The 14,947-nt window shown below is 42.3% G+C and overlaps 1 protein-coding gene across 1 annotated transcript in view; it reads right to left on the bottom strand.

The window, feature by feature from the left end:
• The window catches only part of LOC112071539 (sister chromatid cohesion protein PDS5 homolog B-A), a gene marked incomplete at its 5' end in the record, with an annotated part of 18,785 nt that overhangs the window by 1,304 nt on the left and 2,534 nt on the right, over positions 1-14,947 (bottom strand). The window contains 2 exons of the mRNA XM_024138983.2: positions 576-678; positions 14,817-14,921. Coding sequence (XP_023994751.1) covers positions 14,834-14,921 — 88 coding nt within the window. The remainder of the gene's footprint in view (positions 1-575; positions 679-14,816; positions 14,922-14,947) is intronic.

Genomic DNA, 14,947 nt, shown 5'->3' with positions numbered 1-14,947 from the left:
CTTTTGATTAGGATGATTTCTGAGTGAGAGATATATTATGTTTAACCTAAAGTAAGGAACAATCATGTGAAAGTACTGATAAGGGGGAAACCTTTGAAGGTGCTATCACTTAGTTCCTGCTTTATAAGGAGGATGAATGTTTAGAGATAGGAGGGCTACCAAGTGGGGAATGAATACCACATGGTGGAAGCATGTTTTTGTTGAATACAGCTGTGTGACCCTTGGTTTAAGCTTCTCTAGTGTGTGGGTTTTTTTCTCTGAATAGTGAAGAAACAGCAGACAGTCTGACATTTAACAATACTTGAAACATAGACGCCAGAAACAGGGTAATTGCATGTTAAATCAGTTCAATCAGAAAGTAAACAAATTCAATTCCACTTCTTGCTAATTGAAAAGGAAAAAGAGATTGGAATTTAAAGTGTTCTTCCTGAATTGATTGGATACAGCCGGAATGAGACAGAGCTGGTGAGCATACCAAGATACAAAGGGTTGAGTTTCTGCATATCCAATTTGTGGGGTTAAGGGTTTCGGGTTGGGTGAAAAGGTAGGGAGTCAGAGTTGAAGTTTCTTTTTACTTTAGGAGTGGTTTTCTTCCTATTCTCCATTTCTCTGCTCGCTCCTCTTCTTCTCAGACGGTTGTTCATCTCTCTAGACTCTTTTGGCTCTGGTGGTGCTGTGCTATTCCAGGCAGATATGGAGGGAGGAGGAGTTTAGACAACACACAATAAGGCTGCTAACTATCACAGGAACCAATGCAAACATTTGTTTTCCGTAACATAGGGATGTAACGTTTCACACATGTATTGTCCTGGTTCAATATGTTTTAGATTAAAAGTCATGGTGACATGGACCGCAAGATCAATAACAGGGTAAGAAGACGCAAACAATACTTGAGCACGGAAGGCACATAGAAAGTTCTACCGTTCTTAGCTTGCTTTTATGAGAAATGCAGATCTATAAGTCACATTTCTATCTGAATTTTGGTTGGGTATATATTATTCATTGCTATGTTTCTTGCCTTAAGATTATAAATATTAATACATTACTAGTCCTTATTCTGTTAATTAGTGGGTTCGATGAGAGATTTTTAGATCAAAGAGGGGGGTTACAAAACAAGAGTACATTGCCCTATTCGATGGAATATGTGGGTGGTAGATGCTAGTTTCCTTATGGATCAGGATTTTCCACATTTTGGGGAATATTAGCTAGGTGGAAACGTTCGTGGGATTTAACGTGAAATATATGAATGAGCAATTAAGTATTAATACATTTAAATGTAGAGTTTTTTTGCATATATATATTTAGATATCATACATGGAGACAGAACATAAAACTTTTCATAGTAGAGATTTTTGCAATTATTAACTTCCAATATGTAAAAAAACAGATATGTGTGTTTAGTTTATAGGTATGATAGTATTATGATTATGATATTGTAGCATGTGGTTATTTGAGTTTATGGGATAATTATGACAAAGAGAGGGCATGAGAGTTAATATGTTCGATGTGGTATATTAGATATATCGGAACGATATGTATTCAAATGTTTGATGTAGTTATTACTTCATATCGATTGTTAGTGAATTGATACTACGGATGCTATGAAGGTGGATAGGGGTAATTCGATGGTAATATGGACAGAACGAGGGTTAATATATATAGGCACTAACTATATGAATAGATGGCACATGTTTTGCAGCTATTAGTTACAAGTGATAGCATATGATGTCTCACTGGTATCGAGTCATGGTACTACACTCGCTGAGAGATTAGCAGGATACTAACAATGGCTCTGAGTAATGCTCGTGGCTCGGCACGTCTGTAAACACACAGGTGTGACATTGATTTAGACGTATATGTACATGTGGTGTATTGTACATTCATGATTGTTGCGGTGGTGTTGTGAGTAGAGTGATATGATCTGTGTTGTGGCTCTGATAGATTTGAACACTGTATATGAGACGTGAACGGGCATTAGACATGTTGGAATGAGGTACATGAGGTTCAGTCTTTGCACTAGGAACCACGGGTGTTCATCGACTCCTCGCTCACTCGTTGCGACGAGTCTCTCACACTGTGGGTGAGTGGAGGGAGATGCAGTTTGACTACCAGAGAGTATACTTGGAGGGCTCACTACTTAGCACGCTGCATGCCACTAGACCTCACCGCCTTGTGTGTGTGTTGTCCACTTTACTCACTGACACTCGCGGAATGCTTCTGCTGTCACCACTTGTGCCGCCTAATTGCGGGGGAGAGGACGTCTCACCAACACGGAGCTGGCAGTTAGCACTCAGTAACAAGGAGGTCCAGATAAGTGTGCCTTCAGGTATTTCGTCTCGCTAGTTGGTACATGGTCCGCCTCACGCAGGATCTGAGTGCGCTGATTATTTTGGGGGGGAGCCATATGTAGCGATAAAATTATCTTGGCTTGTAGGGTTCCGGGCCGTTTATAACACCGCGGTGTCCTAGATGTTTAGCGCTGGGTCCTGCATTTGATTTGCGTTGGACAGTGTGCTCTGCAGACGCGTCGTTCCGGTATTCGGGGTATGATGCTCTTAGTATTTATGACGCTTACTGACGTGTGATTACTGTGTATACAGGCGCGTAGGGTACTATGTATGAGTTGCGGTTCATAGTGTATGTCTCGGTTCACTCGTTGGCAATGTCGGCTTTGTCAGAGATCGCTCTCTGCTGCGTCCCATTCGTGCGGGAGTAGTCTGACTGTAGAGAGTTGCATCTCTGGGGATTAGGGCTTATTTAATTAGCTCGAGGTCCAGATTTAATCTGGCTTGCGGTCGGCTGTTTGTTTCGCACCCCTAGCTGCCGCGTTTCACCTTCCACACACCAATTTAACTGTTATGATTGCATCAGTGGTGTTGATACTGTGGTTATTTATTTGGATGGGGTCTTTTCTATTCAGTTGTAAATGGGTATGCAGAAGGATGGAAATGTTCTCACTACACATGATAGAAACAGGTGGGATTTAATTATAACAGTGACTGAGAAACTCTCAGTTTCTACTCTATTTACCATGGCTTTATGAAAAAAAAAAAGAAAAAAAAAATTAAGGGCTGTCTTCTATCAGTTGTAAATTGGGTATGCAGAAAGGCAATGTAAATGTTTGGAGGTTCTTGAAATGGTTTCTGAAGGTCAGGGAAAGAAAAAGGGAGAGGAAAGTATTGAATGGTGTCAAATGGCCTGTGAGGTCGCTTGTGACTTTCGTTTGGGTGAGAACTCCAGTGAGTGATGATATTCTCTCACTCTTAGAAATTCTATTATGACATAGCTCAGGCGTGGCCATTTTTAGTATAAAATGAATGAGAAACTTTCCATTGTCTGCTACTCATCTTTTACTCATTTGTCTGGTTTCTTATTAGAGTATGTGTTGATTTGTGGTATTTAGTAGTTAGCTTGTATTATTTTGGATTGTTTTATCTGTTGTAGTGTTTGTCAAACTATCATGTCGGGGATGACCTGCATGGTGTGATTGCCCCGTATAGGATATATTTGAACAGTCCGCATGGTGGTCTCGTGTTCTTCAGTGGTAATGATATACACAGTGAGTTTGTATCTCTATGTCTGGCATTCAGTAGAGAGTGGGTAAGAATATTTAGTGTCCTATGTGATGGTCGAATCGACAGTTAGCGTTCTCGATGAGTGTTGAGTTGTTGGTATATTGTGTTTTGTTAGTTTTTGTTGATTTTTCGGGAGTTTGTCTGGTTGGTGTTTGATACAGATAACATTTTTCACCAGATTGGATTTTGATGGAGTGTGGGGATTCCAGGAAGGGTTGTATTAGGGTTGAATCAGTTTCTGATTCGTGGTATATCTCTCTGTTTGCTCTCTGAGAGGTCACGGTAGATTGTTGATACCTAGGGGATTTATCATGGCGAGAGTGCTGGACTGTTCCGATGTAGGCGTGGTGATTTTAGGTTGAGGGTGTGGCGAGTTCTCTCCAGTCTACACGGTGTGGGTTGTGAGAGGTCGTATAGTCTTCCCTGATAGTCTGTGTATACTCTGCTCGCGCCGGAGAGGGTCATCCAGTAGAATAGTTTTGTGCTTCGTTTGCTCCGTTGGTACTGCTTGACGGCTATCTTCTGCCACCGTGGGGACGTTGAACGGTGTGATTCGTTCTAGATTGTTCGTCTTAGATTGCATGGGTAAAGGTAATTAATCGTCTGGACCACTGAAACATGTTGTGGCCGTGAGACCATTCCTAAACAACCCTCCCTATACCCTGGCCGAAGAGAGAGTGAAAGTACGAGCAGTAAGCGCGTGAAATTTTTAGTCGCCGACAGTAGACCGTTGTATCGCTTTGCATGTGCCCTGGAGTTGCCTGAGCCCATAGTATCGCCACGCGTGTGGGGAGGCTGGGTGCAGGAGTTGCTTGCGAGAGTTGGGCTGTTTTGTGGAGCGTGACACTGAGACCTGTGGGAGCTCATGTGCTCAGTGGGAGATATCGTTATGTTTGTATTTCTTTGTGGTGCCGGTGATGAGATACTCGGAATGTTATAGTCTATTTGGGTGATAGTTGGTAAGAGTCTAGGTACATTCTGCTAAGCGGGTCTCATGCCACGTGGTGGCCAGGCAAGATCGTTAATCTATCGTGTTGACGTGTTGCTAGGCAGTTGGTGGAAGTATTAACATGTCGTAACTTACGCCGATCTGAAACAAGTAGATTGATGTAGATATGCTCCAGGTGGATCGAGGGTGCTGATTGTCGTAGTTCGCGGCTCGGTCGGGTGGGGTGGTCTATCCACACCTCATGCAGACAGAGTTTGTGTATAGAGTTGGCGCGGTGGGCGGGTTTGGTCTCCTTATTCCTGTTCCCACCTTCATATGACTATTTTTGCCCGTAAGAGGGAGGGGGGTTAGAGGTTAGAGGGTAGCCAGCGGTGTTTCTCTGTCAGTGCTGTAATTGACGCTTTGGTCGTACAGCCATCCGTTCCGTAACCTTGCGATTCGCCGAGGGTGAGCGTGCGGAGTTGGGTTGGGGTCTACACTCGCCTAACTACAATTGTGGACTATAGTATGCCATGTGCACATACTGACGTCTTTGATTCCCAGCGCTGATCCGCCTTCGTGGACAGGAAAGACACGGGGAGGCTCAGGTGGAAGAGTTATATGAGGCGTGTTTTTTGATTGCCCTAGCTCTTCAGGGCCAGGAAAGGTTGTCCTGAAAGTACCAGAGTCACGTCAGCGGACGAGAGACTGGGAACTGCTCGTATGTCTGATGTTATCTAGACACGTTGGTTTTCATTAGCCACTAGTCTTAGAGAGTGTATGCATATCTGACGCTCGATTGTTTGTCTAGTAGTAGTTTTTCGTTTGTGTGTTTCTTCCGTTGCATAGTATACATAAGGAGTGCATAGCTTCCCATTGTTTGTACTTAGAGGAGGTCGTCATAGTGTGTGTGTTCTCGTAGCATATAAAGAGAGGATGCATTAGTCTTACCATGTTGTTAGTACGTGTTATATGTTGTGTGTTGCTCGTACTCATATTAAATGATGGCTCATAGCCTTAACCATGGGTTGTTAGTAGTCGTTATGGCTTGTGCAGTTTCTCGTTGCATATTAAATGATGCATACACTTACCCATCGTTGTTTAGTCAGTGTTCATGTGTCGCTGCTTCTCGTATGGGCATATAAATTACATCCATAGCTTACAATCGTTACGTTAGTAGATGGTTCATGTTGGTGTGTGTTGCTCGTTGGCAGTATTTAAATGTGATACGGTCTGGCGCGATTTTCTGCAGCTGCACTGTGTACGCATTAGGTCGTTTTACCATTGTGTGTCTAGTCAGTGTTGTAATGTTGAGCCGCTGCTCTTTTCTGTGTGTTTCTCCTCGTTTTTGCCAATAGTTAAATCTGTTCTCTGCATCGTATGTATTCGCTGCTTACCATCAGTTTTGCGTCAGATCTAGTGGTTTATGTTGTGGTGTTTTCTCGTTGCATATTAAATGATATATAGCTTACCTATGTTGTTAGTAGTGTTATGTTGTGTGTTTCTCGTTCATATAAAATTGATGCATAGGCTTACCATTACGTTGTTAGAAGTGTATGCTTGTGTGTTTCTCGTTACATATTAAATGATGCATATCTTACCATGTGTTAGTAGTGTTAATGTTGTGTGTTTCTCGTTGCATATAAAATGATGCACATCTTACCATATTGTTGAATAGTGTTAATGTTGTGTGCTTCTCGTTGCATATTAAAATGATGCATAGCTTACCATGTTGTTACAGTATGTTTATGTTGTGTGTTTTCTCGTTGCATATAAAAATATGCACATCTTACGCCATATTCGTTAATAGTGTTATGTTGTGTGCTCTCGTTGCATATTAAATGATGGCATAGCTTACACGTTGTTCAGTAGTGCTTATGTTGTGTGTTACTCGTTGCATATAAAACTGATGCATAGCTTACGCATGTTGTTAGTAGGTTATGTTGTGTGTTTCTCGTTGCAATATTAAATGATGCATAGCTTACCATGTTGTTAGTCGCTGTTATGGTTGTTGTGTTTCTCGTTGCATATTAAATGATGCATCGCTTACCATGTTGTTAGTTAAGTGTTATGTTGTGTGTTTTCTCAGTTGCAAGTATTAAATGATGCATATCTTACCATGTTGGTTAGTATGTTATGTGTTGTTTCTCGTAGCGTTTCAAGTCTCTGTGCCGTCACTTCTCTCAGGAGCAAGTCAACAGAGGAAAGAGCTCCGACGACACGTTTGAATTTCATCAGGGTTCGGTATGAGATAAACAGTACTATCAGAGTGTTTCACGTTGAACTTATGACTACTAGAGCCCTTAGCGTCTCGGAAGTTGGAGACACTGGGAATCCGTTAGTGCTAATTGTCATGAGCTCTTCATCCCTTCTTAGTTACATTGTCTGTTTAGTTCATGTTTTGTTCTCAGTGTGCGTACACGTGTGTGAGATTTCCGATGGTTTGAGGTGTAATGTTGAAGTCAGTATGGCAGTTTATTATCTCTCTGTGGCAGGACGTGATTAGGGGGTGCGTTCCGTCGAGTGCAGCAGTGATTCTGTGTCTCCAAGAGTTTTATAAGACTGTTCTCGAAATCTTCGAATCGTCAATTATTGCAATGATCTATCTAGTTATTTATTGTGCTGATTTAATGAATATTACCACCCTGCTGTATGTTTCTATATGAAGGTTGGATATTTGCTCTCTGATTGGGATGAGCCAGATCAATTTTCTCTCACAGGCTACTTTTCAATGACTATGGAGTCAGTCATGCTCCAGAAATTAAGTTCTACCTCTTCCGTGATCGTCTGTTTATAAGGCCACAGTGAAATGCTATGTAAGGAATGCGACAACTTGTCTACGTCTTCCTCTGGGTGTCGTTTATCGCTCACGTTCAGCTGTCATTTTCATTGACATCGCATGGGGCTACGTTCACTAGTCTCTATTTATAATATGTAAATACCAAAATATTTGTACAGAGATCCCTCTCTTTCTCATGTGCGGTCAACCAGTCGTGAAGGCCATCCGATGCCTTGTCTCGGTTTCCCACGCTTCGTTTTTCTTCAATCCTCATCGCAATATTTCTCCGGTCATGTTTTCAGGGTCGTATATTAGTTGGTCTCAAAATACGCTCATCATCGAATGTGAGTGATATGCGTTCGCCAAGCGCTCCGTTTTGTATTATCTGCAATAATTATTTGATCTCCTGTTGTTTCATGGTGCTGCTGCTTAGTGCGTTGACTGTGGTCATTCTGAGTCTGGATTCGCCTTTGTGGTTTGTGCTGTGGTCTCGTGCACAGTTTGTGTGCGTTGGTCTCATTTGACTCTCGTGTGTCTGTCCGACGGGGGAGTTCTGTCGTCGTGTGGTGTCTGGTGGTAAGGGAGTTCGCGCAATGTGATTCTACGGAGAGGTCGTACTCGACGGTCCCCAAATTGTACGGTTGAGCTTAACAGTGGTTTTTCTAGCTTAGGGAGATTGGGCCGCATGACTCTTTTCTCGGCATAGGCAGATAGGTGAATGCGAGACTCATGGGGGGCGGCGTGTCTGGTAAGAGGTGAGAGCATATTTAAGAGCTAGTGGAATAAAATTTGCGGTATCCTGTTCGTATATATAGTTTGTTAGGCACGCCACGCTTTATACAGCCCAGTGTTTGAGTTTTGGTACTGAGAAAAGGCACACAAAAAAGGAAATAAATGAGAAGATATGGAAATAAAAACAGAAAACATTAAAGCGAGCAACAACAACACAGCAAGTTAAAAGAAATAGAGAAGCGGGAATAAAATAAAATAAATTTAAAGGAAAACAGTGTAAAAATAGAGAAAAGGAAAACGTGCAATAAAAGAATGAAGAAGAGAAATAACAAAGAGAAGAAAACAAAAAAGAAGAGAGAAGCAAAATAAAAGAGAGAGAACTACAAGAAACGGAGAGAGAAAAGGGAGAGAGAACGTCAGAGAATAGAAGAACGAGTAAAAAACAGAGAATAATAAAAAAAGAAAGAACATAAAGAAAAAAAAACAACAAACAAAAACAATAGCAGGAGAGAATAGAAAAAAGCAAGCCCTTCTCACTTGGCTCTCATTGGTGTAGAGAAGACTTGTGGTACTACTCTTCTACGAAGCTGTAAAGCTGTCCGCTCTGGTGTGCATCTGGTGATAGTCAACCATACACAATTTGCCTTTGAGATCTTACGACTTACCGACATCTTCACGTCTTCTTTTTTGTTCCAAGCACTTCCGACTATCACACTGATGTAGTGCTTGGCGTAATCTATAGCTACTAGGAGCATTGTCACTCATCGAAGCACACTCTAGATTAACGTCGAGTTTCACTTTGAGCAATGAAGTCATGGACTTCGAGATATATCACTCGGTGTTATGTTTCTAGGTGGGTGTACACTCACGGTTCTTTGTTTATTGGTGCCATAGGTGATATACTGCACCTTGTGTGTCCGCAACAAGTGAGGGCCGTGGAATAATGTAGTTAGCCTGTCGTTGCAGTAATGGTTTATAGCACGTGATGGTGTTATCACACTCTGTGCCGAGCGCTGCTCATCCTGGTACATTGATGCATTGTTCCTGCCTACGTGAAGGTTAGTGCATTATATATTTTGGCGTCGATCTACCGCTCGTAGCTGACGTTCGTCTCTTTCGTTTGCCTCGCCTCATCTTCGACCTGTCTTGTGCTCTTCCTGTTCTGTTTCTTTGTTTTGTGTATTTGCTTATTTCATTTCGGGATGGTTTGTTTTTTTGGGTTTTCGGCCTGTACATTAGAGCAGGCTTTTTTGATTGCTGGTGGAAAATTTGGTGAGAAATAATTGGATAGACTATTCCACTCGAGAGAGAAGACCCATAGATCTGTGGTCGTTGTTCTCCGGAGTTGGCGTAGTTGCGCGGTCTTGTCTATTTTTATGAAATGTTTTTTTTTCATCGGATGAAGGGGGAGGAGGGAGTTGTGGGTTCATGATACAGAGCGTTGGCTCTAAGGCCGAGGTAGAGTTCATAGTCGATTCAGTGACGGTGGGGGGTGGGGTGTGCGAAGGAGTGGGTTCACATAACTGTTGGATTTCTACGGAGAGATATGCCCGACGTGGTGTGGTGTTCTGTAAACGGCATCAAACTTTATCGGCGCTAGTGTAACCGGGAGGGACAGTGAGGTGGTTGAGTCGAAGAGGCGTGGTCCAGCTCTCGTGACAGGATGTTGGTTTTGGCGCGGCGTGGTGTAGCGTGATAGGCAAGGAGGTTCGTAGTCCGGTGCGGCTTTGGTGTTTTTGATGCCGATGTATATTGGTGATAGCACCTGTGTCGTAGTGAGTTACGTAAACTCGATGGTAGTTGGTAGAAAGACTTGTTGTCTGTTGGGTGTCATTTATTGCCGGCACGTGTTGTAGTTTTCTATATAGATCTTACATTAAGTTCATTGTTCTTGCTCTCTCTCTGTACACACATTTTGGTATTATAGTATTCTGTATATATTGTGGCTTTATTCCACAAGTATCCTGCCTATTCATTTCACTGGGTGTCTTGGACTTGTGGATCCATTTAGCGCCCAGATTGTATATCAGCATGCTACTACTCTCCTTTTTTGTTGCAAGTCTATGCTATGTGATTGCTCTCTTAATTTAGTGTGTGGGGGGTTGGGGGGTGCTTCTGCTCGGGTATTTGGCTCTCGAGGTTGTTCTCGATGGTCTCTAAGTGAAATACGTGTAAAATGGTCGTTTATCACTTGTTTGTTCATTTCTAAGTTATTTCCAGTTATGTAATGTTAACAGTATGGAGTTAAAATGTTCAGAACTCGGGACTGATGGATTCTGGGTTGTGACTCCTATACTTGGACTAGTGCGTTATGTAATCTGTCTGTCGCGTTATCGAGTCACCAATTCTTCGCTGTTCTGCTCCGTGTAGCAGTCCCGCATCTCGACCTCCGGGCCTCAGAGAGTAGTGCATGACTCGTCTAGCATATAGCGTCACTAAGTCTTGGTTGTTAGCATGCTGTTTAGAATAGGCAGATAATTGCACGAGAGGTCGATTTATGACCTACCAGGAGCTTTTGTAGACTATTGTAGATTATACAGTGTCTTGTGAATAAAGCCACCATTTCAGATTTTTTAAAATGTTTTAGTCAGGGAAGACACAATATGTAAATCTATTAGCTAACCAGATTAGCAAGGAGAGGATTTTTTTCACTCCAACAGTTTTTCCCTGCGTCAGTAGCTACACTAATTCGTAACAAAATAAAAAATATATATAGCCACTAACGCAAGAACAAATTCATAAGATGACAGTCTGGATAAACATATTTATGTCATATCGCATAGTTTTTTTTTTGAAAAATGTGCATTTTTTTTGCAGGTATATAATCACAGTTCTACTATTGCAGCTGCAATCTGAAAAGGTGCCCTTGACCCTGGACCAGAACAATTACAAGAGACCAACGTTCATATAACTAATTACTCATTTTAAAACATTTCAGAAAAAATACAAGCGTAGCGATATTGAAAGCCAAACATCTGGTGAATCAAACAAATATTTCAGATTTATAAAAATGTTTTATAACGAAAAAAAAAATGTAGGCGCTAAAATTAGCATAAGCATACAGGCAGATTCGGCTGGGCCCCACGGCAAATCACACTGCACAACAGATATGATATATACATCGAATTGGGTCTTACATGGCTGATGCTTTCCATCAGATGTTGATCAAAGTGTCCTTCTGTCAAGAATGAGTTGTTGGTTCAGTTCAGAGTCGTTCCTTTCCCACTCCATTTAGCACAGGTTAACGCGGTCGATGGCCACGGATTTCTCAAACGATTACTAAAAATCTAACAACCTGAACACCGCAAAACTCCCTAAACAATTCAAAATAATCTGATTAAACTATATTGAAAAAAACATACATTACCAGATGAATCTGGTCAGCATGTATCAAACAAACTCGACAGCGGAGATAATAATGGAAGCGCACAACCGTAAGAAATAACGGCGTAGCTCCAAATTTTCCATCAATAGAGAACCGAAGTTGTCGGTCATGCAAAGCATTTTGCTCTCATCTTCACGTGCAGTCCCAGATAGACAAGATAATTTTTTCCTCTGACGTCCTCTAGACACACAGAGGAAGACGAATGAAGTGTGTTTCGGGTCATAGGGGCATGACCATATATAACGGCAGAAGCTTTGAAGCCAGCATAAACATCTTGATTTTACTGTTTCTTGGTCATCGGAAGTGCTGTGAAATGACTTCTGTTTTTTAATCCCCCCCCCCCAAACTCAGAGACGGATTGAAACGGTTTTAGAAACTGGAGATTGTTTTCTTTCCAAACGGTATTATTTATATGCATATAGTTAAGAGGCAATATTAAATAAGAGGCAGTTTAATCTGTTGAGCAATTTATGCTAGATGCGAAAACCAGTACCACCTAATATTGACAAGAAGTTAAAAAACATAGGGTTAAAACAAGCAAATACCGCCGTTTTAAAAAACACACATGTAACACACACATCCTTAATTAGACAAATGATAGTCTAGAAACTAAAGCTTTGGTTGTCTTCCTCTCAGGCTTCCATGTCTTCTCTCCTGGACCTCCTCAATGTCCACCTCTTGAACATCAGACTCCGAGGCCTCATCTTCACTGTCACTTTCCAACCTGGTTGAGAATGGCTCGTTGTCAGGCTCAAAAAGCCTTAAATTTGCCCGGGTGGCCACCAATATTTCAACCCTTGTATTGGTCAGCCTGTTGCGTGCTTTGGTGTGTGTGTGTGTGTTCCCAAACAAGGACCAGTTGCGCTCTGAGGCGGCTGATGTTGGTGGGATTGGGAGAATGATTGAGGCAACAGGTCGAAAGAACATCAGATCCACAAAGTCCCTTCCACCAGGTGGCTGATGAGATATGTTGCTACGACTGCCATATTGCATCTCCATCCCAAAGCCCTTCCTTGGAAGTGTATTTCACCAGACTGCCAAGAATCTTGTCCTCATCCAGGCCAAGGTGGCGAGACGACACAGTAGTGATGACACCATAGGTCTTGTTGATCTCTGCACCAGACAGGATGCTCTTGCCAGCATACTTGGGGTCCAACATGTACGCTGCGGCATGTATGGGCTTCAGGCAGAAGTCTTCACACTTTTTGATGCATTTCAGAACTGCAGTTTCCTCTGCTTGGAGCAACAGTGAAGTGGGCAGGGCAGTACAGATTTCTTCTCTTACATTTGCAAGCAGAGTCTGAACATCAGACAGGATGGCATTGTCTCCCTCAATCCGAGCAATGGCTACTGCTATAGGTTTCAGGAGTTTCAGGCTGCTTAACACTCCCTCCCAAAATACATGATCCAGGCAGACTGTGATATGGCCATTTCTTGGATAGACTCCTTCCCCTCCAGGAGACTGTCAAACATGATGACAACACCACCCCAACGGGTGTTGCTGGGCAGCTTCAGTGTGGTGCTCTTATTCTTCTCACTTTGCTTGGTGAGGTAGATTTCTGCTATAACTTGATGACTCTTCACATACCTACCCATTTCCTTGGCTCTCTTGTAGAGTGTATCCATTGTTTTCAGTGCCATGATGTCCTTGAGGAGCCGATTCAATGCATGGGCAGCACAGCCAATGGGTGTGATGTGAGGGTAGGACTCCTCCACTTTAGACCAAGCAGCCTTCATGTTCGCAGAATTGTCTGTCACTAGTGAAAATACCTTCTGTGGTCCAAGGTCATTGATGACTGCCTTCAGCTCATCTGCAATGTAGAGACCGGTGTGTCTGTTGTCCCTTGTGTCTGTGCTCTTGTAGAATACTGGTTGAGGGTTGGAGATGATGCAGTTAATGATTCCTTGACCACGAACATTCGACCACCCATCAGAGATGATTACAATACAGTCTGCTTTCTCTATGATTTGCTTGACCTTCACTTGAACTCTGTTGAACTCAGCATCCAGCAAATGAGTAATAAAGCATGTCTGGTTGGAGTGGTGCATGCTGGGCAAAGAACCTTCATGAAATCTCTTCCAATACATATGGCCTGTGAGCATCAGAGGTGAACCAGTTTGTCTACACAGCTCGAGCAAGACATTCATCAGCATTTCTCTGACTACGTTCCTCCATTGAGTCAACAAAAAAAACTTCTGATTCCAGGAGGACCATAAGCTTTTGCTATCGATAAGGTGTCAGATTCATAATTTTCACCTCGAATAGAAGTAGAGTGATTTTTGTCAGAGGTTGCTTGTTGTGAGCGCTGAGGGAACTTTATGCACTTGGCCAGATGACTCGGCATCTTTGTTGCATTCTACACATATGATTTGGCACAGTATTTGCAAATGTACACAGCTTTTCCTTCTACATTAGCTGCAGTGAAATGTCTCCACACATCAGATAGTGTGCCCGTGGCATTTTCCTGTAAAGATTAGAAAAAAAAGTGTAAAAAAAACAAACAAATACAATTCCATGTACAGATAAATAGCTAGGCAGTTAGATTAAAACAACTCCTTCGCAAGATAAATGTTTTATAATGAAACATGTATGGAAACAGGTGAATTAACACTCCTCAGTTAGCAGGCTCAAGCAAGCTAAATCCCACATGGTAGCAAAAACTAACTAGCAGAAGTTAGAAATTATTTAAACACACTTTGCTGTAGGCTACAATTTACTAGTTAACAAAAAATCTTGTCATATAAAATATATTCACCCCACCCAGTATTGTAATCAAAACTTACCAGAAAGCATGTAGTCCTTGGCTCAGACAGGGTAGTAGTGTGGACTCAATAGCATCTCATTAGTGTGCAAGATCTTGAGAATCAGCTGTACATGTGATGGAAGAGTGTACTGTGCATGCAGAGGGTTGCAATTCCATTGAATTGGGGATAGTTTAACCAAAATATGCCACAAGACCTAGAATTGCCTTATGTGTATCCCACAACAAAAGGTTCACTGTTATAAGATGGATTTAAGCAAAATTCCCTTAACTTGCCATGGAAAATTACTGGAAAGTTTCTGACCCTTTGCAACCCTAGATCAGGTACACACCGTACACACCGTACACACCCACACACCGTACACACCCACCCACACACACACACACACACACACACAGCTCAGAGAGGCCCAGCTCATGAGCTCCATCAGCAGCAGATTTTAATGCAGAAAATGAATGTGTCAACGCAACAAATGTTAATGCATCGTATCGAACCGAAACGCATCGAATCATTTCAGACTATAATGTATAGTTCCTGTATCATATCCCATGTTTCTCGATACATATCGAATCGTCTTGTAAGGGAAAGGTCCACATCACTAATGCACACACCTGCCACACACACCTGCCACACACACACACACCTGCCACACACACACACCACACACACACTTACGCTGGTTGTTTCTTGGCGGGCTGTGCTGCTGCCTTGGCCGGCCGTCCTCTCTTCTTCACTGGGGTGGACTCAGCAGACTCAGAACTGGGAAGGAAAACAACAGGATTTAG

This window comes from Salvelinus sp. IW2-2015, unplaced genomic scaffold (genome assembly GCF_002910315.2).
Source record: "Salvelinus sp. IW2-2015 unplaced genomic scaffold, ASM291031v2 Un_scaffold1633, whole genome shotgun sequence".
Classification (NCBI taxonomy): domain Eukaryota; kingdom Metazoa; phylum Chordata; class Actinopteri; order Salmoniformes; family Salmonidae; genus Salvelinus; species Salvelinus sp. IW2-2015.
The sequence above is the reverse complement of the archived record's forward strand: the minus strand, read 5'-3'. Positions and strand labels throughout refer to the sequence as shown.